Source organism: Sapajus apella, unplaced genomic scaffold, assembly GCF_009761245.1.
Source record: "Sapajus apella isolate SASKATOON/1434 unplaced genomic scaffold, GSC_monkey_1.0 scaffold248, whole genome shotgun sequence".
Classification (NCBI taxonomy): Eukaryota; Metazoa; Chordata; class Mammalia; order Primates; family Cebidae; genus Sapajus; species Sapajus apella.
Genome location: NW_022437188.1, coordinates 262,505 through 290,419, shown reverse-complemented (window position 1 = coordinate 290,419; position 27,915 = coordinate 262,505). Strand labels below are relative to the sequence as shown.

Sequence of the window (27,915 nt, the reverse complement as noted above, 5' to 3'; positions counted from 1 at the left end):
AATGGTCATTTTTCTTTATTTCCCAACACCTTGAATCTCATGACATGGTGTGCAGCAGACCTCAGCATCCTGCCAAGCTGCAGGCTTCTCTGATGCATGGCACCTGGGCACTCTGCCAAAGAGCTGAAGCTCCCAAGGCTCGGCCAGGGCTCTCCAGCTGTGCTGTCTCTAAAAGCCGTTCTGCGTGAGATGTAGAGCCGAGTTTTCCCAGTCATCCAGTCCTCCTCCCGTGAGGGCAACACTGCTTGCTCTCCTGGCCTGCCTCGCCCATTCAGGAAAAGGTCGGGAGGGGCTCCAGGCGGCGGCCATCTCCTAGTGGAAAGAAGCTGAGACCTGGGCCTTCCATCCAGTTTCTCCTGGAGCAGGTCCGTTCCCTAGGGAGGCTCAGAGTAGGCCTCAGCCAGACCCCCATTCAGCAAATGAAGGAATCCTCCTGTTTTGCCAACATCTATCTTCACCAACTTGGCCTGAACCCATTCTGAGTATAGAGGGATACCCAGGAGTCCCAGGTCAACTCTGCTGGAAGCCACTGTGCTGGAAGAGGACTTCTTTCACTTTGTCCACGATGGTCCCCACTTCAGCCATGGCCCCCAGACCTGGGAGCAAAATTCCACTGTGGCCAGATGGGCTGACAGTGCCTGCAGCCCCGCAGCCCCCAGGCCCGTTCCCTGCCTGAGCCAGACACATCATATCCCTACCAAGACCCCGGTCAGGCCCTGGGAATCATTCAGTAGCCATCCTTAGTGGCGTGCAGGCTGTGTGCCAGGGACTTTACCAGGCACTTTACCCATTCCATCCCATTTTATCCTACCAATCTGGAGGCAGGAATTACAATTCCCATTTTCCAGCTGAGAAAGCTAAGCTCAGAGGCGAATGGTTTGCTAAGGTCACAACAGGCCAGGAACTGAACTGAGATGTGACCCCAAAGCTGAGCCCCTTCTACGGCCCTGGGCTATGAGGCTGGCAAGGCACCCACCTTTGTCTCCGCACACCAGCTTCTTGGCCACGCAGGGGATCTCAACATAGCCGAAGGCCTTGAGCTGGTCGACCTGCTGTGCTGTGACAGGGTGCTCCCACATGGCAGTGTTCATGGCTGGGCAGAAGAGCAGGGGCTTGCTGCGGTCCCAGGCCCGGATGACGCAGGTCTGTGAAGAGGGCAGGGAAAGTGGGGGGTCCTGCTGCTCTGTCTTCCACCCTCCCCGCCACCCTCCAGACCCCACAGCCAGCAGCCCAGCCATGGGCTTGGGATGACTAGGCACAGCCTGCCTGCAGGGAGCTGTCTCGTCCCTCGGGGGTGGGGGCTGTGTCTCCTCGCCTCTCCACCTCTCCACGGGCTCTGGCACAGGATCCTACACATAGGAGGTGCTCAACCAACGCTCACAATGGCCCCGCCACCTCCAGCAGGTATCCCTGTGCCCAAGCCTCCTCCAGGTAGGCTCACACCTCCTGGGAGAAGCAACCCTGGGGAACAGAAGGCAGCCTTTTTTTGGTTACACCAGAAAGCAGAGGACCAGGCTGCTCCTCAGGTGGGGCCCATCTACCCAACATCAGCTCTCCGAAGCCAACTAACGTGTGGCAATGAAAACATCTGCCGTGACCAGAACCTTCTCATGTATAGGGTCTCATGAACCCTCACTGTGACCTTATCAAGAGGGTGCTGTCCCATTTCACAGATGGGAGCTGCAGCATCCCGAGAGGTAAGCAGTCATCCAAGCTCACACCGGACAACAGGTGCCACCGAGGCAATTTCCACTGCAGTCTCACCACCTCCCAAATCCAGGCCACCCCACCAAGACAGAACTGAGCAGCTGGGAAAAAGCCAACCAGCTCAGAGTCCTTCGTGCCATGGATTTTGAAATCATGGAGCCCTGAGTTCAAATCCTGGCGGCTCTGTATTTACTAGCTGTGAGAACCCAGACACGGGACTGAAGGCCAGGGCCTGGCTTCCTCTCTAGAAAGGTCCCTCACCGGGCAGCTGTGAGCACTGAGGTGAGAATGGCTGCAAAGCTCTGAGCACAGGGCCCAGCACAGCACAGGCTCCAGGGCAGGGCCTCCTGGGCTTCCCATAGGCGCGGGCTCCCTGGGCTGGGGGCTGCCTGGGGGAGAGAGAAGCTCCCCATGTTCTCACTGCTCCAGACACCTCCTCAGGGCTGTGAGCCCTCAGGGTGACAGGGGCTGGAAACCCCTCCCATGAAGGGAAGCTCATCTGGGAAAAGAGTGAGGGAGTCCAGAGAACAATGCCCTGACAGGCCAGGACCAGCACCTCCCCCAAGTCCCAGGGCCAGGGAGGAAGCCGGACAGCGAGGAAGTGGGACAGCAAACAGCCCTGGGACCCGATGCTTGCATCAGCCGACACCAGCACTGGTTTCCCACCAAGCCCTCTTAATACGCTGGCCGGGCTATGAGTGGACAGTTTCAGTCACACTTCCTCTTGGCTCTGTGCCACCAGCAGCTTCTGCAGAAGTCAACAGCATATCTAGAAGAGTCGCTCCGCTGTGTGCAGGGTGGGAGCAAGGGCTGGGCTGGGCTTTCTAAGTGCCCTCAAAGCAAATACACCAATCAGGGTGAAAACCAGCACTCCACCTCCTCTCAGACAAACCTCAGCTCCTCCGAACCCACGAAAGCAGGCAGGGGAGAAGAGGGCCTCAGTTCCCACGGTGACATCTCTTTGGCCAGTGCTGTATTCAACACTTCAGGCTCTGCCCCTGGGAATTCACGTGGGCAGGGGACAAGGCCTAGATCCCAGTCAGGAGACCGGCTCCCAGCCAGACCGGTGATCCAGAGACTGTCTGCTCTTTCTGGGTCTGACTGCCTGTTTAGACAAATAGGCCAGGGCCTCTGTGGGCTAAAGGACAGAGGGAGATGAGCCTGGAGGCCAGGAGCATGGTCACATCTATCACCCCATGCCCTGGAAAGACAGAGCTGTGGAGGGAGCAGGCTCAGCTTCCTTTCATGGATGTAGGGAGAAAACAGCTACAGAGAGAGGACACAGCCACGTGCCACCAATGCCCACATTTCAAACTGTAAAATTTGAGATTCCTTGAAACGTTTGTGACTTTGAGGGAAACCCTTTGAGGCAAATGATCTGGGGGCTGGCTGGTCTTCGGAACATGTTTCACTGCCCAGCCAACTCTGGAGGAGGGAAGCCCAGGGATTTCATGAAGTGATGGCAGCTTAGAAGAAAAGGGAAGCAGAGCTTTCAGGAAGAAGGAAAGCACCCTTGCAGAGCTGGCCCAGGCTAGGGCTGAACTGCCAGAAGCCAGAGCTTCGCCACATCAACTGCTCCTGACCCACCAGTGGGGAGCCTGGAGATTTGGTGAGATGGTGCTGGCCATCTCTGGATAACTCTGACCCAATTTGATGAAAGCGGCCAGGAAACTCAACCGTTCCAGCTGCCGCTGCCATGTCACTTGTGGCACCAGCCCTGCTGGGAAGCCTTTTTTTTGTTTGTTTTTTGAGACAGAGTCTTACTCTGTCACCCAGGCTGGAGTACAGTGGCACAATCATGGCTCACAGCAGCCTTGACCTCCTGGGCTCAAGTGATCCTCCCACCTCAGCCTCCCAAGTAGCTGGGGAAGACAGGCATCCACCACAATGTCTGGCTAATTTTTTTTTTTTTTTTTTTTTTTGTAGAGATGGGGTTTCACCATGTTGCTCAGGCTGGTCTCAAACTCCTGAGCTCAAGTGATTTTCCTGCCTCAGCCTCCCAAAATGCTGGGATTATAGGCATGAGCCACCACACCTGGCCTTTTCCTTTTTAATTATTTTATTTTATTTTTAATTTTTTAATTTTTTTTAAATAGAGACGGGGTTTCACCATGTTGGCCAGGATGGTCTCGATCTCTTGACCTCGTGATCCACCCGCCTCAGCCTCCCAAAGTGCTGGGATTACAGGCATGAGCCACCGCCTGGCCCTTTTTAATTTTTTTTTAACAGAGACAGGGTCTTGCTATGTTGGCCAGGCTGGAGCACACTGGTTATTCTGGCTATTCACAGGCACAATCAAGGGGGCACTGTAGCCTAGAACTCCTGGGCTTAAGCAATCCTTCCACTTCGGCCTCCCAACTAGCTGGGTCTATAGGGAAAGCCTTCTTGATGACACTGCTCCTGGGCTCTCTGTTCTCTGCACTCCCTACCCCTGCTCCTGGCCACACAAGCTGTTGTTCTGCTCACTCTGTGCTCTTATTCAAATGATGCTTAAATCACTGGCAGATTCTTTGAGGAGTGCCTTAAGGGCCCATTGATAAGTGTACAAGAACACTCATCTGTGACCCCAAAAAACAACCTGTCCCAGCTTCTTTATTCACCTTCTCTACCACATTAAACTCCGAAAAACTCCCAGCTACCTGCAGAAGTAAAACTGCTAGTTAACCTCAACACAGAGTAAGTATTTTGGTGGCATGTGGATGTGTACCACAGTCTCAGCACTATGAAAGGTGGTGACTCCATAGTCAAAGGGCTGACCGCGGTCATTCAGGACTGTACCACTCACCAGAGCATACTCCCTTCCCACCGGCATGGGTGATCAGGCCTGGCACTCTCCCTCCAGCCTGGGAGCGCCCTGAGTTCTGTGAGGCCCTCAGCATAGACCCTGGTACGTGGTAGGCAAAAGCTCAATAAATGAGGTGGGGGGTGGCAATTAGGGAGAGGTAGGAGAGAAATCACTCCTAAATCTTCCCAGGACAATCATATAAACAAAGGCAGCTCCTCTCTAAGGGCAACAGCTCCCTGGGGGTGTCTTAGGCCTAGGACAGTACCCACTTTGGACAGCTGGACTTCCATTTCTCCCTAGCTCCTGCCACTGCCCCTTTCTCCCCTCTTCCCCTCTAAGCTTCCCCTAGTGTATAGGAAAGCTACAAGGGCGAGAAAATGTGCACGAGCCATCTATGAAGAAGTGGACCCCCAATCACGTTGCCCACGTGTATACCCAGATCCAGGGAGAAGTCAGAGCTGAAGCAGTAGGCGATGGGGCTTGGCAGGAGACAGTGGAAGGGTACACCCCAGGCAGCCCATGGGGAGGGACAAAGAGCAAGGAACAAGGGGCTGGCTTGTGGCACCTGGCTGGGCACTGAGGGCAGGAGAGAGGAGGACAGTCCCGGAGAGCAGTGGCAGGTCAGGCTGACCCATCAGGACCAGGGCTGTGCCCACATGCTGGAGAGGTGAGAGCACTGGGGGCGATGCAGGGAATGGGGGAGCACGACATCCCTGAGCAGACCGGGGCCCCAGAGTAGCAGGTCTCCATGCACAAGGAAGTCTGCAGCTCAGCAAACTGGGAGTGAGGCCCAGGAGGGACGAGTGCAACCAGGGCGTCACTCACGAGCAAGTTGTCACAGATGCCACTGGCCACCTTCCCCAGAGTGTTGGCGTCAAGAGGAGCCACCAGCAGGAGGTCTGCCCACCTCCGCAGGTCAATGTGCAGAACCGGGTCAGTGCGGCACTTCCACATCTGGCAGAGGAAAGAAAAGGGTCAGTGTGGAGGAAGCGGGATACAGCACCAAGGCAGGCCAGGTACAGTAAGTCAGGAGGTGAGGAGCCCTCCCACCTGCCCTGCCCAGGCCACCTCCGTTCCCTCCCGCAGCTAAGCTGGCGAGTGCCAGCCATGGAGCCAGCAGCCGAGAGAACCAGGCCCGAAGAAACAAGCGCCCCTTGTCTCTCTGAGCTACTCCTTCATGGTTTGGCTTTCAACAGAACTGACATCTGGCAGGGAGCTCCCCGGCTGTCTGCTTGAGGAGGATGCTTGGGTTGTCCAAGCCAGTGGAAGGCAGTGAGAAATGGAGGGGGTGGGGCGGGGAAGACAGTCCAGCCAGAAATGTTCTAGGCTGAGAATGTTTGAAAATGCCTGGCAGGGAACCCCTGTGAGGCCCACACTTAGCGTCTGGTGAATCAGCCAGTGCCCACCCATTTTTAGGGGAGATGCAGCAGAGCCCGGCGGCCGTGGGAAGTGAGGCATTCTCTTCAGCCCTGACACCAGGAGCCACGTGGACAAGGGTGGTGGGAACAGAGCTCCTCTGTGGTTTCATCAGCCCAGATAAGTCCAAGGACACTCAACTTCAGGCACCAGGCCAAAGCCCAGCTCTGCCTGGGCTGGGAGGAGACTAGGGCCTCCTGCAGGCCAGAAGCTAGACAGATGTTTTCTTCATTGCCTCTGCCCAGAGGGCCCTGACCTCGGACTTGAGTCCAGCCTGTCTGTTCCGGCCACCAGACCATAGGCTGCAGGGAGGACTGCTCTGTCCTGCTGTTGGAAACACAGTGGAATTCAGCCCAGGGGCCCCCAGCACTGACCTCCCATTCATCAGCGTCACTGTAGAGGGAGACAGGAATGTCCTGGGGGTTGTAGAAATGTTTGGCTCTCTCAGTTGTGACCACTGCTACTTCCAGCTGTCACCAAGAAAACAGGGGTGGTGGGGCAGGAGGAAGAAACTGTTATCAGAGTCACAGGCCTGGAGGCCACAGGAGGGTCAGGGCAGGCAAGTGCTGTCTTCACAGGCTGGCTTGAGAGAGGACTTCCCTGCTTAGCAGCAAGCCCCATGGGTCAGGGCTGTTACCCAAAGGTCAGGCCCTACCAGGTGTGGCCGTTTCACTTCCCCATCCAAGGGGCTGCTGAGAAATGAGTCACCAACTGCCTGTGTATACAAACCTGCAAGCTCCTGCCACTCGGGCAGAGGGGGGCCCAGTGGCAGAGGCACAAAAGTGACAGGAAAGGAGCTCAAGGCCAGGGCCACAGAGGCCACAGCAGGCAGGAGAAACCACCCAAGGAGGCTCATAGGTCCTGAGTTCTGTGCCGCGCCATAGCCCTGCCCTCTGCACGCCAAGGCACTGGGGACTAGGCGCAGCACGACCTGTGTGTATGCATGCCCTCAGGAGAAAGCAGACAATGTCCCTTTACGTACCTCAGAAACAAGGCCTCAAGGGCGCAAGCTGCAGACAAGCTCCAGGAAAACCCAACCCACGTGCCCTACACTCATGGGGTGAGAATGAGGTTTACCCACACACTACCCATTCACTAAGAAATTACTAATGCAAACCAAGGCTGCCTGCAGCCTGCTTAACGGAAAACATGGCTGTGAGAAACAGCACGGGAGTGTGGAGAGCACTAGATGGGTTGGCCATCATTTGTAAAACAAGATTTTTTTTTTTTGAGATGGAGTCTCACTCTGTCACCAGGCTTCAGTACAGTGGCATCATCTCAGCTCACTGCAACCTCCATCTCCTGGGTTCAAATGATTCTCCTGCCTCAGCCTCCCGAGTATGTAGGATTACAGGCACCTGCCACCACGTCTGGTTAATTTTTTTATTTTTATTAGAGATGAGGTTTTAACATATTAGCCAGGCTGGTCTCGAACTCCTGACCTCAGGTGATCCACCCGCCTCAGCCTCTCAAAGTGTTGGGATTACAGGCGTGAGCCACCGCACCCAGCCTGTAAAACAAGATTTTAGACTAAGCTGACCAAGAACAGGGGCCCAGAGGAAGTAGCTGGTGGAGAAAGGGGGTATAGGAAACCACATCTTTGGGGAAGTCAGTGAGTCTGGAAAGGACATTTGTTTCTTCTGGACATTTAACCAGAAGAAAGAAGAGTCAAGGGTGACAAGGACACAACCATCGACCAGCCAGAGCTGTGGTCATGGGGACCCACGTCTGCGCCAGACCCAGCCTGCAGACATGCTGTTTGGCCCACACAAGATCATAGACATTTTAGGCTGGGCGCAGTGGCTCAGCCTGTAATCCCAGCACTCTGGGAGGCTGAGGCGGGCGAATCACGAGGTCCAAAGATCGAGACCATCATGGCCAACATGGTGAAACTCCATCTCTACTAAAAATACAAAAATTAGCTGGGTGTGATGGCACGCGCCTGTAGTCCCAGCTACTCGGGAGGCTGAGGCAGGAGAATTGCTTGAACCCGGGAAGCAGAGGTTGCAGTGAGCTGAGATCGTGCCACTGCACTCCAGCCTGATGCCTGGCAACAGAGCAAGACTCTGTCTCAAAAAAAAAAAAAAAGATTATCGACATTTTCGAGCCAACATGTGCAAATTGGAAGATTTCACCTAGAAAATGCAGTTTCCTGGGTTCTTGTGAAACGCTGAAGGCTTGGTCGGCACTGCTGGACACACATTCTGCCGTGAGAGCGACGTGGTCCATAAGGGCTGCCTCTCACTCTGCAGGGCGTGCCCATGCCAATTCTGCCTCGCCCTCACGCCTCCCTACTGTCTCTCTGAGGCACCCCTCCTCGACTGCTTCCTGCATATTGTACAGGGCAGGGTGGGAGACACATCGGCACAACAGCTAGGAACAAAGCTAGGACCGAGGAGTAGAAGTCTCAGAGAGGAAGACAGGAAGAACTTCAGAAAGTCTGGGTTTCTGGGTTCTATCGACTTGTCCATTCTCCATCTCACTCCCCCTTAGGATCTACCATGCCCAGAGCCTGCACAAAACCTGAGGGACCTTTTCAGAGGCCCTCACTTATTTATTTATTTACAGACAGGGTCTTACTCCATTGCCCAGGATAGAGTGCAGTGGCATGATCATGGCTCATTGCAGCCTCAACCTCCATGAGCTCAGGTGATCCTCCCATCTCAGCCTCTTGAGTAGCTGGGACTACAGGTGCACATCACCATGCCCAGCTAATTTCTTTTGTATTTTTGGTAGAGATGGGGTTTCACCATGTTGCCCAGGCTGGTCTCCAACTCCTAGGCTCAGGCAGTCCACTCACCTTGGCCTCCCAAAGTGCTAGGATTACAGGCATGAACCACCATGCCCGGCCTAGTGGTTATTTAAAGCAAACCCCCACTGAATGCTGGAGTCCCCCTACGATGGCCCTGAACAAGCCTTGCCCAGTTCTGGAGTAAGATGGCAAATAAGCAGGGCTGCCTTATCCCTCCCCAGAACCCAGCCGTGGAGATGCCCCTGGGCCAGCACAGGTGGAGAGAGCAGGGCAGGATGGGGCCATGCCGAAGGCCCTGTCTCCTTCATCGGGAAAACATAAGATAGTGATAAGGTAAAGGAGAGGGCATAATAAGTTAGGGTAACCGTAAGAAGAATAACCTATACCTTTCAAACCAGCAGAAGGAAATTCAATCTACACACTGAGGATATGAAAGGAGAAAAAGAAGCAGAGAGAACATATGAGAAAGTATTTGGCCGGGTGCAGTAATGGGATAACGCTCATCTCTGTAATCCCAGCACTTCGGAAGGCCGAGGCAGGCAGGGTGCTTGAGTTCAGGAGTTCAACACCAGCCTGGACTACATGGTGAGACCCCATCTCTACAAAAAATACAACAATTACCCAGGCATGGTGGTGTGTGCTTGTAGTCCCAGCTACACTTGGGAGGTTGAAGTGGGTAGATCCCTTGAGCTTGGGAAGGCAGAGGCTGCAGTGAGCAGAGATCACGCTACTGCACTCCAGCCTGGGTGACAGAGTGAGGCTCTGTCTAAAAACAAACAAACAAACCCCCCCCCAAAAAAAAAAGGAAAGAAAGAAAGCACTAAATAAGACAGCATAGTCAAATGCTAATATAATAATAATTATAGTAAATATATAACAGGCTTATCTCCTTGATTAAAATTCAGATTCTCATCTTGGATGTTTAATCCATCAATATGCTGTCTAAAAACATACATTTAAAGCAAAAGAACACATAAAGGTTAAATAGAAGAAAAAGGTTTTAGTTAAATAAGGTAAACTCTGCTCCCTCTCAAAAGCCCAATAAAATAAAAGTAATTTTTAAAAAAGATCTAAACTCAGTGGCTCATGCCTGTAATCCCAGCACTTTGGGAGGCCGAGGCAGGCAGATGGCTTGAGGCCAGGAGTTCAAGACCAGCCTTGGCAACATGGTGAAACCAAATCTCTAATACAAAAAAAAATTAGCTGGCATGGTGGCACACACCTATGGTCATGGCTACTCAGGAGGCCAAGGTGGAAGGATCACCTGAGCCCAGGAAGTCAAGGTGGCAGTGAACGAAGACCACACCGTTGCACTCTAGCCTGGGTGACAAAGTGAGACCTTGGGGAGGGGAGGGAAGGGACAGGGAGCAGGAGAGGAGGGAAGGGGAGGGGAGGGCAGGGAAAAGAAAGCAAGAAAGGAAAGAAGAGGCCGGGCGCGGTGGCTCACGCCTGTAATCCTAGCACTTTGGGAGGTCGAGGTGGGTGGATCACCTGAGGTCAGGAGTTCAAGACCAGCCTGGCCATCATGGTGAAACCCCATCTTAAAAAAAAATAAAGGCCGGGCGCGGTGGCTCAAGCCTATAATCCTAGCACTTTGGGAGGCCGAGGTGGGTGGATCACGAGGTCAAGAGATCGAGACCATCCTGGTCAACAAGGTGAAACCCCGTCTCTACTAAAAATACAAAAATTAGCTGGGCATGGTGGCACACGCCTATAGTCCCAGCTTACTCAGGAGGCTGAGGCAGGAGAATTGCTTGAACCCAGGAGGCGGAGGCTGCAGTGAGCTCACGCCATTGCATTCCAGCTTGGGTAACAAGAGTGAAACTCCGTCTCAAAAAAATTAAAAATAAAATAAAAAAGGAAAGGAAGGAAGGAAAAGAAAAAAAAAGGAAGGAAGGGAGGGAAGGGAGAAAGAAAAGAAAAGGAAGAAAGGAAGGAAGGAAGAACGAAAACTCCCAAGAACAAAAAGAAGGGGAACAACCACCAACAGCACTTTAGAAGATGAAAGTGAAAGGAAGCACTAGCAGAGCAGATCCCACAAGATGAGATTAGATTAGATGAGAAAAGAAAAGAGCCAAAGCCTACACAGTAGCTGAAATACAAGCCAGTTAGAGCCCAGGAGCCCAGGAGCCCAGGACTTGGAGGCAGTGAGGACCTCAAAGGTGAGCACGAGGCAGAGAGCTGAACACAGGAGGACTGGCTTCTGGCCTGCAGAAGGAACAGCTAAAGCGCCCCAGGTCTGCCCCCGACCCCAGGCAGCAGGATATACTACCCTTGAAGAGTTAGCACAGCAGACGTCAAAGGAGTCCTGGAGCAGAAGTGAGTATCTACAGACCAGGCACAGAGACCCAAGCCTGCTTCCCCTACTCGACCCTAAGAACGCTAGGTCAGCCAGGCAGGAGGCTGGCAAGGTCTTTCTGCAAAAACCAAATAACCCTGGGAGCAGGGAGATGTGGTAGGGAAGGAAACCTTCAGATACAGAATTCAGAGGTCCACCAACAAAACATTTCAGTCCCAGCTGAGTACCCAGCAGTGAAGTCCCTGGCAGTGAAGACAGAGTTTCCAATCAGCTTTTGGCACCCAAATAAGAACAGCCAAGGAGTGTCAGATATTTGAGAAGAGCGCTCTAGCAAGAAATAGATGACACAAACAAATGGAAAACAGAAACCCAGAGGCAATGCAGGGAGAGGAAAGCTTAAAGATGAGAGATTATACCCAAGAAACAAAAACATAACACTTTTTTAAGTGAATATTCAAGGAACAAAAAGGAGCTCTTAGAAATTAACATCATAAACAGTGAAATAAAAAATTTGACACAAGTTTAAAAGAAATCTTCCAGAAAGGAGAACAAAAAGATAAAGAGACAGATAATAGAGGAAAAAGATGAGAAAATCAGATCAATTCAGTCAGTAGGTTAAAAAAATCCGACGATTAAAGAGTTCCAGAGAGAACAGAAAAATAAAGGAGAATTTTTTTTTTTTTAATTTAAATTTCCCAGAAGTGAAGAACCCATGGGTGAGAGCCATTTCCTCTGCCTGCAGGGGTCTGAGAAGCATCCCGACTGTTAGGTTCATGAAGAAACTGGTGCATCCCCCACTGCACGCCTATCAGTGCAGCCTGAGCCATAGCAGTTCTTAGGGTCATATCACCCTGCTGATGTATGGAGTTCACAATCAGCAAAAACTCAAAAACATTCTTCTCATTCATGCTGCTACTAAGCCGCAGGCCCCAGACTGTATGTGAGCAGTTCTTTTTCTGGTCCCAAATGCAGTACCTCACATTTCCCTGGTAAATTTCCCCTTACCAGAGCTGGTCTGCTGTTTGTTCAGCCTACAGAGAGCTCCTGAGAGCACAATTCTCTCAGTCAGCACCACCATCAGTAGCCCGCAGAGACACTAATCCAAATTATGAACAGAACAAAGTCAAGAGCGGAGGCCACCCACAAGGTCCACAGGCATGGGTATGGCAGCGGAGCAAGGGGTCAGAAAGAACCAAAAAGAAACTCTTTCCAAATTGGATCTTTCACTGGTTATAATATGCTGACAACATTCCCAGGTGGTCCAGAAAGACGTCCTAGGATTCCATCAAGGGCCTCACCCAAATCGAAAAATACTTTGTCTACTATCCAAGTCATAAACTCAAATCCATATGTCTTGTTCCTAGTGATCCCAATCTAGCTTTTCTTAGCACTTATAAGCCTCATCTGTAACAATTTGTGGAGCTCACTGCCTTCGCCTTTCTGATAAATGGACATTAGCCATCTCCAGCCCCTGGCCCCTCTGACGTTTCCTACACTTCCTGTAGGTCACCAACCACAGCACCCTAGCACCCCAGGAGAGAACTTTCCCAGGACAGGAGATGAATCATCTCGCCTCAGTTTACCACAAGCTCAAAAGAGAAGATGAACACAATGAGATTCCATTTATGTTTAAAAACAAAACAAAAACCAGAAAGCAGAGTCCTGTTTTGTCACCCAGGCTGGAGTGCAGTGGTGCAATCTCGGCTCATGGCAACCTCCCCGGTTCAAGGGATTCTCCTGTCTCAGCCTCTGGAGTAGCTGGGATTAGAGGCGTGTGCCACCATACCCAGCTAACTTTCATATTTTAGTAGAGATGGGGTTTCACCACGTTGGCCAGGCTGGTCTCAAACTCCTGAGCTAGGACAATCCACCTGCCTCTGCCTCCTAAAGTGCTGGGATTACAGGTGTGAGCCACCGCACCCAGTCCCTCCCATTTCTTCTTGTCCTCTGCTAATGTTACCACTGGCCTCGAGCACCAGACATTGCTTCATTGTTCTTCCGAATAGATAGAACAGCACTCTCAAGCCTCCTGAGTTTTGCCATAAGCTTCAGCTCACCCTGATGGGCTTGGGACCACTCTTCCTTCATCTCTGGCTACATTGTCCTCCTTTCCACTTCACCGTTTTCCAACTACTTCAACAGAAGCCTTCACGTAGCCAGAGACCATGTTTCTGCTGATACTCCTCCTGCTTCTGCTCATGGGGATCACCATCTTTCATTCCTACGAGCTTCCAAACCATCCTGAACAATTTGTTATATAAAAATGTCCCGGATTCAGCCCGGCGTGGTGGCTCATGCCCGTAATGCCAGCACTTTGGGAGGCTGAGGCAGGCGGATCATGAGGTCAAGAGTTCAAGACCAGACTGGCCAACACGGTGAAACCCCGTCTCCACTAAAAAATACAAAAATTAGCTGGGCATGGTGGCTTGTGCCTGTAATCCCAGCTACTTGAACTGCGACCTGGGAGGCAGAGGTTGCAGTGAGCTGAGATCACGCTACTGCACTCCAGCCTGGGCTACAGAGCGAGACTCCAGCTCAAAAAAAAAAAAAAAAAAAAAAAGTCCCGGATTCATCACCTCTATTCTGAAATTTGGAAAGCTGCTTCCTGAAGATCTGAGTCCCGCACTCTCCCCAACTCCCAAACCACCTTCCAATTCACACAGCAGAGGACCGTGCCTAGTGCCGGCCTTCAGAATCATCCCCATATTAGGTGCCAGGCATGGTGGCTCGTGCCAGTCATCCCAGCCCTTTGGAGGTAGAGGCAGGTGGATTGTTTGAGTTCAGAAGTTCTGGACCAGCCTGGGCAACAGGGCAAAACCCCTTCTCGTTGGGCGTGGTGGCTCACGCCTGTAATCCCAGCACTTTGGGAGGCTGAGGCAGACGGATCACCTGAGGTCAGAAGTTCGAGACCAGCCTGACCAATACGGTGAAACCCTGTCTTTAACAACAACAACAACAACAAAACAAAAACAAAAACAAAAAACAAAAACCTTTCTCTACCAAAAAAAAAAAAAAAAACATCATCAATCAATAAAAATTTAAAAACAAAAGAATTGTCCCCAAATTGGTAATGCCTTTGACTCAGGGGCTCTCTCCTACCCCTCAGCTCTACCCTTTCTTCCCTCCCTGCACCCTCCCTCAAGGTCTCAGAGCCTTTAGACCCCCCACTAGCCCCTGGGGAGCACCAACCAGGGGGTTCTGCTAAGCCGCTCACCCTGCTTGAGATCTTCCCTCCAAGCTCTTTGCCTAACCTCTCAAAGGCACCACGCTCTAGCCACCCTCCCAGGTTAAGCAGTCACATTTTAAAGGAGTCTCCTGGGGTCAAGGTCTTCACTAAGGGGTAACGTAGAGTATGTGATAGGCGGGTCCTTCCTGATGCCCCACCTCTGACCCCACTGAAGCAGCTGACTCTCCTAAGCGCTGGCCCTGACTGACCCCAGTGCGGTCTAGCAAGCCCAGACTAGTTTTTCTGGTTTTAGAGGGATGTCACTTGATCTGATTCACCAGCCCTATGGGCTTTGTTCTTTTATTTTCATTCATTCTACCAAAAGGTCCTGTGAGCCAAGGGCTGGGCCCTGGGTCTGTACAAATTAAAAAAAAAAAAAAAAAAAAAAAAAGCATGTATTACCTTCTAAGATACTAAGTAATTCTGACTATTTGTTCATTTACCTTGACCTTTTCTCAGCAAACGCCAAGGAGCCCTGGCAAGGCGGAAACTCCCTGAGGGCAGGAGCCTTCCTTGGCTTTCTTACACCTTTGTGGGTCCTGGAAGAAGCAGGACTGTGCATTAAAAAACAATCTCCCATATACTACAGAATTTCTGAAAGGCAGCTCTGAGCTTGGTCCCCTGCTGACACCACTGAGAAAAAACTAGTTTTTTTTGTTTGTTTGTTTGAGACAGTCTTGCCCTGTCGCCTAGGCTGGAGTGCAGTGTCGCTCAGGCTGGAGTATAGTGGCGCGATCTTGGCTCACGGTAACCTCCGCCTCCTGGGTTCCAGAGATTCTTCTGCCTCAGCCTCCTGAGTACCTGGGACTACAGGCGTGCGCCACCACGCCCGGCTAATTTTTGTATTTCTAGTAGAGATGGTGTTTTACCATGTTCGCCAGGCTGGTCTCAAACTCCTGGCCTCAGGTGATCTGCCTGCCTCAGCCTCCCAACAAGGTCCTGGGATTATAGGTGTGAGCCACTGCGGTCAACCTACCTGTTTTTACAGCTAATGTTTTTAACCTGTATCTCTTTATGTATAATGTGACTGAGGCTTGGACAGACCTTATTACATAAGCTGCCTGCATTTTATGTGGTATTTATAGAGATTCCTTCCTGAAGCCAGTTGGCAAATCTGATTTCCTCTTCTTTCTGAAGAGACATCAAGAATCTTGATCTGGGTCTGGTCAGGAGACATGGAATCAGAATTTAGAGTGATACCTCCCCTTTCTACTTCAGGCTCCTAGTGTGGCCAGGCTACTTCTGGGGCAGATTATCAAAGGAACCTGTGGAGAGGCACTTGGTAGCAACAGGATGAGACAAATTCCATGGCCTGGGTCTCCAACGCCAAGCCCATGCCTGGCCTCTACCCACTAGAACCAAGAGCCAGTAGCACCACCGCCCCTAAGTTAGGACCACCAAAAATGTCTATGGACATTGTCCAATGTCCCCTGGGAGGTATAATTGCCCATGTTGACAACCACAGCTCTACAGCATTATCCATGAAGAGCATTTCCATCTCTGCAATGATGGGAACCGCCCTTCCTGTGCTGCAGAGCATGTGGCCACAGAGCACCTGAGGTGTGGCTGCTGTGACTGAAGAACTGCATTTTTTATTACATTCTAATTGATTTAAATTTAAATTTGAATGTGGCAAGTGGCTGCCGCATTCAGATTTAATTTATCGGATAGCACAGCTCTGGCATATACAAGGAAAGGAGAAGAGCCCAGCTGGAGCCAGCAGCTGAGCGGCTGGAGAGCAGGTGTTTCTGGTAGGGCGTGATGATGGCTCCACTGGAGACCAAGGGGGATTCTCAAGAAAAAGGGGCAGGCATGCACTTAAACTGTGACAAAGCAAGGAACCCAGGGCTTTGGTGGTCCAGGCCTCTGGGCCAGGACGTACAGCAGAGGACCCTGACACTGGGCCCGCCAGTGTTGACGCTGGCATGCTCCAGATCTGTGCCCAGGACCTAGTGGCCAGCCAAGAAGCTAACACTAACCTGAGCATGGGAGTGGCCGGTACATCCTAGGAAAAAGGATTCTCGGGGCCCAGTGCGGTTGACACGTGAGGCGGGGGAGCTGTGGAGGAGGTGGCCTCGTGAACAAAACCCCCGAGGGAGTTCTGGTTGGCTCAGTGGGTTCCAGGGCTCATGATGATGCTTCAACTCAGCAAACATTTACTGAGCCTCTTATATGGCAGGGGCAGGGCTGCTAAGATCCAAGCTCCACCCTCTGCTAGGGCTCAGTCTAACAGATAGGTGGGGTACCGGTAGCCTGACTGCAAGACAGATCAAGATAGGAATCCCCAAATTCCACCATCCTCAAGCATTGGTGAGCTTGGGCAGAGAATGAGCTCCAGGTCTGAGCTCCTCAAGTTCACTTGCTGATAGGACCCAAGAAACCTGGCCTCAAGCCCCAGTTCTGCTAACTCGCTCCCTCGCTGGCAGGCTGTGGGTGAGCCCCTCTTCCTGTCCCTGGCTTTCCCTTATGACCCATGCATGAGCCATGTGGACCACATGGTTTCTAGGGGTCCAGCCAGCTCACTGTGCCACCCTAGCCCTTCTGTGACCCTGACTCTTTCCCGCTGGGCTCGGCAGGAAATAGCCGCTCTCTCATCTGCCCCTGGGGAAGCTGGTGTTCTGTTTGTGTCAGCTCCTCGTGCCAATCCTCTGTGTGCTTCCCCAACTCCAGGAAATTCTCAAGAAGGAAACCAGAGAGGTGGTCTACGGATGCTCTGCATAGGGACGTGGTTCTGGGCAATCAGGGAAGGACCCTGGGGTGCTGGACCCTCTGACCAGCAGCCAACAGGGTTCTGTCCCTAGAGAAGCAGGCGACAGAGCTGCAGGCCGGAGGAGGAAGGGGCCAGCCAAGCAGGTGGAGGCACAAATAAAGGTCTCCGGGATTCCACAGCAGGACCACAGAGTGGGCAGGTGGCCCCCACCCAGAAAAAAAAGGAAATCCTCAAACCAGGCCTTATGTCTCCTGCTCTTTCCTCAGTGAACACTTTAAAAAAAAAAAAAAAAGCACAAAGTTACCAAGAATGTTCCAAAATATTTCCACCAAAAGCCCCACTGACTTAACAAAAGCACACACATACACATAGGTTAGAAAATTAAAACTGAACAGAATGATACAAAATGAAAAACGCGTTTCCCTTCCTCCTCTGGTCCCCCTCCACAAAAGTAACCACCTCCAGAGGAAGAAACGCACACAGTAACTTAAGATGTGAACATACTGAGGGAATCAGGCTGCACACCAGGGGTCAGCAAACCTTCTCTAGAAAGGGCCAGGTGATGTTTCAGGCTTTGTTGTAACTCTTTCACTCCAGTAGCAGGAACGCAGCCATAGGCAACACGTAAATGAATGGGTACTGTTGTTCTCCAGTAAATGGTTGTGGACCTGAAATCTGAATTTCATATCACTTTTCTTATGAGTCACAAAATACTAATTTTCTTTTGACTTATTTTAACCAATTAAAAATGTAAAAATCGGGCTGGGCATAGTGGCTCACGCTTGTAATCCCAGCACTTTGGGAGGTAGAGGCAGATGGATCACTTGAGCCCAGGAGTTTGAGACCAGCCTGGACAACACAGCGAAGCCCTGCCTCTACAAAAAAAAAAAAAAATAAAAGAAAAAAATTAGCAGAGTGTGATGGCATGCATGCAGTCTCAGCTATTTGGGAGGCTGAGCTGGGAGGACTGCTTGAGCCTGGGAGGTCGAGGCTGCAGTGAGCAGTGATCCCACCACTGAACTCCAGCCTGAGCAACAGAACAAGACCCTGTCTCAAAAATGAAAAACTAAATAAAAATTAAAATGTAAAAAGCATTCTTAGCTGTAGGCTATACAAAAACAGGCAGTGGGCCAGATTTGGCCTGGGGGGCCCAGTTCACTAGCTCCTACACCTTGCTTATTCTGCTTCTATCTCCAGGGTTGCTCCCATCAGCAGAGAAAGAGCCACCCCATTTTTCTGAACCATTGCCAAGGAATCCCCTGAGAGACTGTTCCACAAGTAATAAGGGCACCACAGCTCTCTACTGCTGGACATTTTGGTTTTTTTGTTTGTTTGTTTGTTTGTTTTTGAGACGGAGTTTCGCTCTTGTTACCCAGGCTGGAGTGCAATGGCGCAATCTCGGCTCACCGCAACCTCCGCCTCCTGGGTTCAGGCAATTCTCCTGCCTCAGCCTCCTGAGTAGCTGGGATTACAGGCACACGCCACCATGCCCAGCTAATTTTTGTATTTTTAGTAGAGACGGGGTTTCACCATGTTGACCAGGATGGTCTCGATCTCTTGACCTCATGATCCACCCGCCTCGGCCTCCCAAAGTGCTGGGATTACAGGCGTGAGCCACCGCGCCCGGCCTGGACATTTTGTTTGCTTGGTTTTGCACTGAAATTATAAACAATGCTATAAGGAACATCCTTGCACTTTGTAAGTACACAACAAGCAGTTTAATCCTGTGGGTGAATCAAGGCCTATGAATAGGTTTCATTTCTTTCAATATTGTCAAGTGATCCTCCAGAAAGTCGGGATATCATCCGCACTGTGTATGAGCAGAGCCTTCTTTTCCTCACCCTCAACAGACCTGGATGTCCTGATGGACACCCTAGAAATGTATCCTTCTCTGAGCCCGAGCCCAGCCTACTCCTTGAGTGGGGGTTTTCTCTGTCTTTAGAAAAGCCCTTTTGGCTCTGAATTCTGCTGACACCTGCCCTGACAAAAGCTAGGGGGAAGCCTGTCTTCTCCCAAGTCTGAAGGGTGTGGAGGAAGGCGGTCAGGAAATGCCACCCCATAATATGCAGCTTTGGTATGCTGATTATTTCCAACCTGAAGGCACTTGGGGGAAAAACAAACGCAGGGAGGAACTTTCTCTGAACTTCCCTTAGCTGCCCAAGGGGGGATTCTCCCTTGTCCTGAATCCCCCTCCCTGGGAAGGGAAGACTGACTTGTTGACAATCTGCTGAGACATCTTTTATTATCTGAGAAGACCACCATCTGCCTGACAAGACCACCTTTATTCCCCATACAGTTCCTCCCCTCATGCTTCCATAACCTGTGTTGCCATCACCCTCAGAAGCCCGAGGCCACTATTCCCTCCTGTAGCTCAGGCTGCTATACACGTCAGTCACCTCACCCTTCTGGGAATCTCATATTTTGTGGTACACCCATGGGCAGGTATGTCATTAAATGTGGTTTTCTCCTGTTGATCTTTTTGTTGTTGTTGTTTTGAGATGGAGTCTCACTCTGTCACCCAGACTGGATGTGCAATGATGCGATCTCAGCTCACTACAACCTCTGCCTCCCGGGTTGAAGAGATTCTTCTGCCTCAGCCTCCCGAGTGGCTGGGACTACAGGCACCTGCCACACCCGGGAAATTTTTGTGTTTTCAGTAGAGTTGGGATTTCACCATGTTGGCTTAGGGTGGTCTCAAACTGGCCTCAAGTGATCTGCCCGCCTCAGCCTCCCAAAGTGCTAGGATTATAGGCATGAGCCACTGTGCCTGGCCCTGTTAATCTTGTTTGTAAGTCCATTGAACTTATAGCCCAGCCAAGCAACCTGGCAAGGTGGAGGAAAGCATTTTCACTCCCCTGCATGGACCAGGCTGCCAACCCCAGGGAAGAAACTGCCTGAGCTGACAACCCAGATTTCACTGCCACTCAATTACATGACAACTATGGAATTGCAAAACCCCCTGGCCCCTGAAGCTCCTGGGCCCCAGGACCTTCTCTCAGGCTGCCTTTGGGTCCTAGTCCTTTTTGCCCATACATCTAGAATCTTCTAACACCAGTGCCAGAAGAGGCCCTGGAGATGGATTACTTGAGAACCTGCCCCTCCTTCATTGTGTGGATAAAAAACTAAGGCCAAAAAGAACTGACTTACCCAGGGTCCCAGCATCAGAAACGTGCTCAGCTGCCTCTCTTGAGACGTGGTTGTCTACCTGCCCCAACATACTCAAGGTCGTCTTGGCTGGTGACCACTCTCCCCCACTGCTGGTGTGTGAGGCTTGTGGCAAATCTACGTCCCTCCACCACCCCTCTCAGTCTCCCTGATTTGGCTACCTTGAGGTTAGCAGCTTTCCCTGGAGGTCTGGACATACTGGTCCACCAGAAGCAGTAATGGGCCAGATCTGTAGAATCCTCTGGCTCCCTACAGCCCACACCCCAGCTGTTTGTGTGCTAGACAAAATCTGGATGTACCTAAGGAAGTTTGGGAAAGCCTTGAACACGTGAACCCACGACTCAGCAGGCGAAGGGCTGAAAGTGACTGCTCCAAGGGACAAAGACGCTCCGGCAGGAGTTCCAGCAGGAGGCAATGTGAAGATGAGGGCCGTCGGGGAGTGAAGGAGAGTGCTCAGGGGTCGACGCCACCACTGGGGCCCACACAAGGCAATCCAGGGATGACTTTTGGATCCCAGCACCTTCCGAGGGCCCCGATAAGCAAGGCCAGGCTTGGTGAGCCATCTACCTGCAGATGAAAGGCATGGGGCCCTTCACAAGAGCAGGTGGACTGTGGCTTCCATGGCTCTTCCCAGTGGGGCTGCCCCATGCCATGTGGCTGTCCCAAAGGACAGGAACAAGGGGAAGTGACAGGGTGATGGCCAGGAAACACACACAGCATGCCAGGCTCTGCGCTGAGTCGCTGGCACAAGACTGTTTCATCTGTGTCCCCTCCAACACGGCCAACATCTCAGGGACCCTGACAAGAGCCTGGGCGATGGGCAGCAGGAATCACCCATTTTCAAATGGGAAAAGCAGGCTCCAAGAGGCTGAGTCGGGGAGCCCTCTCTCCCTCCCAGTTCAGTGCCCTCTGCTGCCTCACTTTCGGCGGCATCAACTCCAGCCAGGGAGGGGACGCCAAGTCCTGCTCCAGACATGGCCTGCCCTCCCATGGGGCCCAGGCTAAAAGGCCCTGGGATGGGTGGAGTGCCTCCCTGCTCCAAGCAACCCTTTCCTCACTACCCCCACCAACGCTGGTTGCGTGGGATGAGAGGAAGCGGTGGGGTTGCCATTTCCCTCCGCTCTGAGGCTGCCCATCTGTTTCCTGGGATAGGACTCCCCGCCCCTATCCACCCCCAATCCGGAAACTCACTTGCTCTGGGGCTATGGGAAAAGGGAATTGCCTGGCTCCCTTCCTCCCCAGGGGGTGGTGGCAGAGGCTTTCGCTGCTGCAAACCCTTCCAGGCCTCCCACCCTCAAGGTTCTAGCTGGCCAGCTCCTACCAATGGTTCTGGGTACACAGTGGGTGGCTGGGCCTAAGCAGCACTGCCCTAAAAGCACATCACCCAGTCTCCGTGTGCCACGAGACTCTCCCTCCTCCCCCGCTGGGGCCTGGCTGTCATCCATGGCTGGCAGCTTCATGGCTTACCCCAGCCCTGGGGGTGGGGTGACAGGCTGACTTTCTGAGTGGAAGTTGGTAAAGTAAAAAAGTGAAACATTTCCCAGCCCAGCCCCAGCTGGAGGGACCACATGGTCATCTGTGAGTAAGCACCGCCCCCTGCTGGACATGCCAGATAAGGCTGCCTGGGCCACCTCCACCGTGCGTGCTCAGCCAATACCAGAGAGGGAAAAGCCAGGCTGGGGGTCCAGCAACTTCATAACACCCCACTAACACTGGGGCCAGTAACACCAGCAGTGTCTAAGGCAACCTATGGTTCTATGTCAAATGAGTTTAAAAGAAGGGGCCAAAACCACAGGGGTTGGGCTGGGGCAGACAGGGAAGGCTTTGCACAGAAGGTAAAAAGGCAGGAAAGGAGCAGAGAGGGCAGCCAGCCGAGGAGGGACCAGCCACGCAAAGACCAAAGGGGATAAGACAGACCAACAGGCTGGGCGTGGTGGCTCACACCTCCTAGCACTTTGGGAGGCCGAGGTGGATGGATCACCTGGGGTCAGGAGTTCAAGACCAGGCTGGCCAACACGGCGAAACCCCATCTTTAAAAAAAAAAAAAAAAAAAAAGACAGACCAACAAAGGGCTCTGGAGACCCAACTAGGAAGTGGGGCCACTGCCTGTCAGATTTCACGCTGTTTAAAGCCATGGACTTCTGTGCCAGAACCCCAATATAGAAAACAGATCCAAGCTGAGGGTCTGGCCAAGGACGGGGGCTAGAGTCCCTGACCCCAGCACACAGTCGGGGGCCCCTGGGGGCATCTCTGAATCCCTGAAGGAGCAAAGTTTGAACCTAGAGCCTCAGGCAATGGGGTTTCTTTTCTTTTTTTTTTTTTTTTTTTTTTTTTTTCAGAGGAGGACTCCCATTTTCTTTTTTAAAAAAATTTTTTTTTCTTTTTTTTTTCTGAGGCAAGGCAATGGGGTTTCAAAGCATTTGACTGACAGGACAACCACGGGGTCTCATGAGGAGGGAGAACAGAGTGGCAGTATTCAAGACAGAATGAAAGTGGGGGCGGGAAGTCCAGGGCAGGAGCGGGGACTGAGAACTTGCTACACTTCCCCAGCCAGCCCTCCTTCCACACAGGACCTGGCAGATTCTCAGGATCAATGCATGGGAGCCCTTCATGCATTGGGCTCCTTCACCGGGTCCTTTCCCAGGCTCCCCTCATGCTCTGTCTGGACTACCTCATCTAGTCCTTGGTTATACTGGGCACTGGCCTCTGTCTCCTGAATCCACCACACACACAGGACCTCCACAAGCATAATTAACATGATAAAGAAAAAGAAAATCCACGCACTGCAGAGCAATGGGCCGCCCTTGGGAGCATCATCTCCCATGCCGGAGGCTGCCACGCTTGTCTGGTGAGGATACTCACCCCAGGAATGTCCAAAAGCTTTGACACCAGAAGAGGCAACTTGAGGGCTGCAACACTTCCCGTGACACCCACAAGAACATGGAATTTTCTCTCCACCAAGCGTGCAGCAGCTGGACAGGAGGCCTTTGGTTCCATGTGGGGTCTGGTGGCTTCAAGTTCTGGGAGCCTGCCAGGACCGGGCTCCATACAGCTGCCGGGATTTAGGACCTAAAAGCAGAACAAGGGCCACCCCCTTCATTCACACAGTCTACCAGAATGTACTGAGCGCCATATCATATGTTAGGCCCCAGGCCCGGTGCCCAGGCAGCAGAAGGGATCGGCAGTCCCGGCTTCTGAGAGGACACAGTTTGATAAGGAAGTGAGGGGCCTTCCCCACACACGGGCCAGTCACAAGGGGATGTGGCAGTGCCATGGGAAGGGCTGTGCCAGGTGCCATGGCTGCTCAGGGTGGCTGTTTCTGGAAGTCAGGGCCTGCATCCCAGAAAAGAGGATGTTTGGGTCGAGTCCTGAGGGACGAGTTTTCCAGAGATGGGAATAAATCAAAAGAAGACACAATCTTGCAAAGGTGAAGGTCCTGAAGGAGGGTGGCAGGTTGGGGAGCAGGGAGTGGCTTCGTAGTGAGACTGGAGTGTGATGTGGGGTGGTGGAGGGGCAGGAGGGGAGGCTGGAAATCAGGGTGAGGCCAGAATGCGGTGGGCAGCAAGGGCCAGGGTGAGGAGTTTCGGTTTTAGAAAGATGGTGCTGGCACTTGGTGACAGTGTCAAAGGGACCCTGCTGGTGGAGGGACAGGAGGGCAAGAGGAGCTGCTGCGGTAAAAGGAGGTGCCAGGAGGGGATGGGTTCCACAGATGCTTGTCAGGTGGAAGCCTGGGCAACAAGAGGTTTCGGTGCTCCAGGGAGCCGAGAGATTTGCCTCTCTGTCCCTGTCCGTTAATCAAGATGGGTGCCACCGTACAAATCAAAGCCCAGGAAGAAACGAGCATAAAGGGGATGCAGCCACCCAGGAGACCAGCAGGTTTATTTCTTCCTCTGGCTCTCAGACGTTGCTAGAAGTGGGTGCTCATGATAACACGGCTGATGGACACCAAAACCTACACGCGGCAGGTTGGGCCAGCAGAAAGTGCTTCATCAGCAACCATCACTGGGAACGATTACACTGAACACCACGCAAAGGAATTGTGAAAAACACAGTAGCTGCCTCTGGGGGATCTGTAGGTGAGTCTGAGATGACAGGAATCACACCTGAAATTATTTAAGATCAGTCCTTCCCGGGGATGCACCTTTTTGGTGATCAGACTCAATTTACACGTTTTCTGGCCTCTCCCTCCAACAGCAAGCTCCCTGAATTCGTGACCAGGTCTAACTGCCAACCACCAGTCCACTAGCAGTCCTGAACATCTGCTGAATTAATAATCATACCCCACTTCCCTGCAAATACTCTGCTGCTGTAGCAGGAATGCAGACACACACACACACAAAATAATAATAAAAAATAATTATACCCTCCAAGGCAGTGTGGGGCAGAGGACAGATACCCAGCCTGTGAATCATAAGTCCTGGGCCCCGACCATGGTGTGCTCCTGACCTGAAGTGACGTTGGTCCAGCGTCATTCCCTCCCTGGACCTGTCCCTTCAGCTGAAAAATGCAGAGGCAAGACCAGATGATCTCTGAAGCACCTTCCAGCAAAAACTTTCTGAATCAATACATGAAAGACAGCAGTAAGGGGCTCTCCGTACAAGATAGAAGGTCCTAGAAAATGCACTCAAGAAAGAATCAGCAGGGCAAGGGAAAGCCAGGCACTGCCCAGGAAGCAGTGCTGCTGAGTCGCCCAATGGCTACCTCCATGCCTGAGCATCTACAGGGGCCTGCGTCCTCTTCACTCACAGGCTCCTTGGCTCTCCAGCCTCTCTGCCCAGGATTTGCCTTCAACACTTGGGCACAACCCACGTGGGCTGAGGATCATGTTTGTCTCTGTTATCCCACTTCTCAGCAGGGATTAAACACAGGCTGGCTCCCTAGAGCAAAATCACCCAAAGTTTGATTTGCCAGTAATCTCAATCTCTGCTCCACTGCAAGGCCCCAACCAGGGCAATGCTTGGCCAGAGTTGGAGAACTGAGTTTACCGTAGGGAGTGGGGAGCCTGTTAGCATCTGACAAGGTACAGAGGGCCTACCAGCCAGCTTCCTCCCAGAACACATCACTGGTAGGTGATGGAGGCACATTCTTTGTTCTCCAGGGAAACCTACCTGCCAGATCTCAAACCCTGACCCTGTCCCACCCAAGCCAACAGGAGCCAGGATAGGTAGATTCCCGCAAAACCAGAAGCCACATTTTATCTCTGTGGCCACTGAACCTCTTCCACATCAAGCTGATCTCATTCCTAGGAAACAGGTTACAGAAAGCAATCAGTTAAACTTGGGGGCAGGAATCTGTATTAGTGATTTCAGCTGCTTCCCCACAGCAGGCACTATAGTCCAAAATACAATACTTCGCCTGCTTAGCAAAGCTGTACTAAGGACCAAGCCTACCTATCTTCCTAAAAAAGAGGGTGTGTGTGTGCATGTGCGTGTGTAATATACTTGAGGAATACAGAGTGGATCGTTTAACCAACATGTGAAGGCGAGGTCAAATCAGTTCAACCTGAGAATCCCAGGAAGACTGACAGCTGGCAGGATTCCTTTGTTTGCTTGCAAAGAGGATCCAATTCTAAACCAGTAAGTCTATTACTGTAACCAGATCCTGTTGGAGTCACCTATTTGCAAAGCAAGGGTAGCTGCAGACAGTGCCTCACAGGACTCCTGATCAGCAAAGAGGTGGCAAGCAGGCAGGTTATAGGGCTACAGGCTGTGATTATGGAGCCTCAAGATCCCAGGGCACCAGCCATGCAGGTAAGCCACAGCCAGAAACATGGCAGCTTCTCTGTCCTTTAGACAGGGACAGACAAAGCAAAGAGCCTTGGCTTGTGATGTTTAAGTTTCCTCTGATGAGTTTAATTCAGGGCAGAGTTTTAGGTTTCAGGGATACCTGCAAGTCCCTATATGGGCAAAGGTGGAGCTGGGGCAGAACCAGGGCTAAAGACAGGAGGAAGGCAAGCAAGGCCAGACAGGATATAAGCTCAAGCTCAATACAGGAAGGATGAGAACTGGGCCTAAGACAAAACAGAACCAAAGAAGGGAAGTGGGTGGTGGGTAGGCAGCGATCCAAGATCCATTATGAGCCTGAATCCTTTAGCCTAACATCAAAGCCCCTCACTACTGGCCGCCCCGCTTCTGCTCCAGCTTACACCTGTAATCCCAGCAATTTAGGAGGCCAAGGTGGGAAGTCTGCTTGAGCCCAGGCACTCAAGACAAGACTGGGCAACATAGCAAGACCTCAGCTCTACAAAAAAATTCAAAAAGTGGCCAAGTGTGGTGGCACACGCCTGTGGTCTCAACTACTTGGGAGGCTGAGGCACGAGGATCACTTGAGCCTAGAAGGCTGCTGTGAGCCACGTTTGTGCCACTGCACTCCAGCCCGGATGACAGAGAGACCGTCTCAAAAAATAATAATAGTATTACAATAAAAAAGTGTGTAACTATTTACATAGCATTTACACTGAATCAGGATTTATAAGTAATCTAGAGATGATTTAAAGTATGCAGAGGGGCGTGGTGCACGTGCCTGCAGTCCCAGCTACCTGGGAGGCTGAGGTGGGAGGATCATCTGGGCCCAGGGAGTTCTAAGTTGCAGTGAGCTGTGATCGCACCACTACACTCCAGCCTGAGCGACAGAGTGAGACCCTGACTCAAAAAGAGTATACAGAGGGCTGATGTGGTGGCTCACACCAGTAATCCCAGCACTTTGGGAGGCCGAGGAAGGAGAATTGCTTGAGCCCAGGAGTTCGGGATCAGCCTGGACAACATGATGAGACCCTGTCTCTACAAAAATAAAATTAGCCAGGTGTGGTTCCAGCTACACGGGAGGCGGGAGAATCTGCTGAGCCCAGGAGTTCAAGGCTGCAGTGAGCCATGTTCCTGCCATTGCACTCCAGCCTGGGTCACAGAATGAGAGCCTGTTTCAAAAAACAAAACAAAACAAACAAATATATATATATATATATTTTGCAATACATATATTGCAATCCCCTGCGGATACTGAGGAATGAATGTACCTAACGCACACACTCACACACGTGAGCTACTGGAGGCAGTGACTGCGTACCGCTACTTCCCAGCCACTGTGAGAGATGTGGAAACCCTGCTCCAAGACACCCACCATTCAACTTGGGAACCTCTCCTGCTCACCATCTAGCACCTGCTTCTAAATACGTCAAAGACAGCAGGAAGTTCTTTTCTGACAAAATTTGGCCTAATTTTTCAATGCCACCCAGCACTTTCTGGCAGGCCTAGGGATACTTCCAACATCCCATGGCTTTCCTTTTTCTATTTCATCAACTTTTTAAATACACTGTGTACTCTGGGCAGCCCGGGTAAGCGCTAAGTGTAAGGAGCTGACACGGCCATCATTTAAACTAGATTAAACGACACTGGACAAACAATCGCAAGGCAGTAGAAAGTCGGGCTGGGCGGGAACAGATGCAAACCCTCCACTCCCGGGCTCGGGGGTCCCCCCTGCTCCAGGCGGCCCCGCCCGTACAGCTGGGAAAGTGAGGTGGCACAGATGCACAGCCGCCAAGCAGAGCTTTACGGGCACAGAGGGGAAAGTGAGGACACACACACAGACAGCAGGGGCCCCATGGTCGGAAGCAGAGCTCCCCGAGCCTCCCCTCCCGCGCCGCCGCGAACACCCGGCTTCCCAGCCCCCTTCGTCTGCTCACCCGCGCCAAGCACGTCTCGGGGTCGCTCCCAAATATCGCGGTATCTCGGCGGTCCCTCCAGGGGACTCTAACTGGCACGCCTCACGAGAGCACGGGGCGGGCTGCGTGTCGCGCAGCCTTCTGGGATTTGTAGTCCACTTCTCTGCCTCCCGGGAGTTGTAGTCCACTGGGGAACTC

At 52.0% G+C, this 27,915-nt stretch overlaps 1 protein-coding gene across 6 annotated transcripts; it reads right to left on the bottom strand.

Moving 5' to 3' along the window:
• PPCDC (phosphopantothenoylcysteine decarboxylase) lies at positions 1-27,850 on the bottom strand. 6 transcript variants are annotated; one of them, XR_004266206.1, is made up of 7 exons: positions 27,739-27,850; positions 22,923-23,129; positions 20,628-20,717; positions 6,283-6,378; positions 5,247-5,446; positions 977-1,145; positions 1-596 (listed from the first exon to the last, which is right to left on the bottom strand). XR_004266206.1 is itself a non-coding variant. In XM_032271768.1 (7 exons), the coding sequence occupies exons 2-7, from the start codon at positions 23,106-23,108 to the stop codon at positions 511-513; spliced, it is 756 nt and encodes a 251-aa protein (XP_032127659.1). In that variant the 5' UTR covers positions 23,109-23,129; positions 27,739-27,839; the 3' UTR covers positions 1-510. The 6 variants fall into 6 exon arrangements, 5 of the variants coding, with proteins under 5 accessions (XP_032127659.1, XP_032127660.1, XP_032127662.1 ...); XM_032271768.1 differs by having other exon boundaries at positions 5,318-5,446; positions 27,739-27,839; XM_032271769.1 differs by lacking the exon at positions 20,628-20,717 and having other exon boundaries at positions 5,318-5,446; positions 27,739-27,838.
• Between the last annotated feature and the right edge of the window lie 65 nt (positions 27,851-27,915).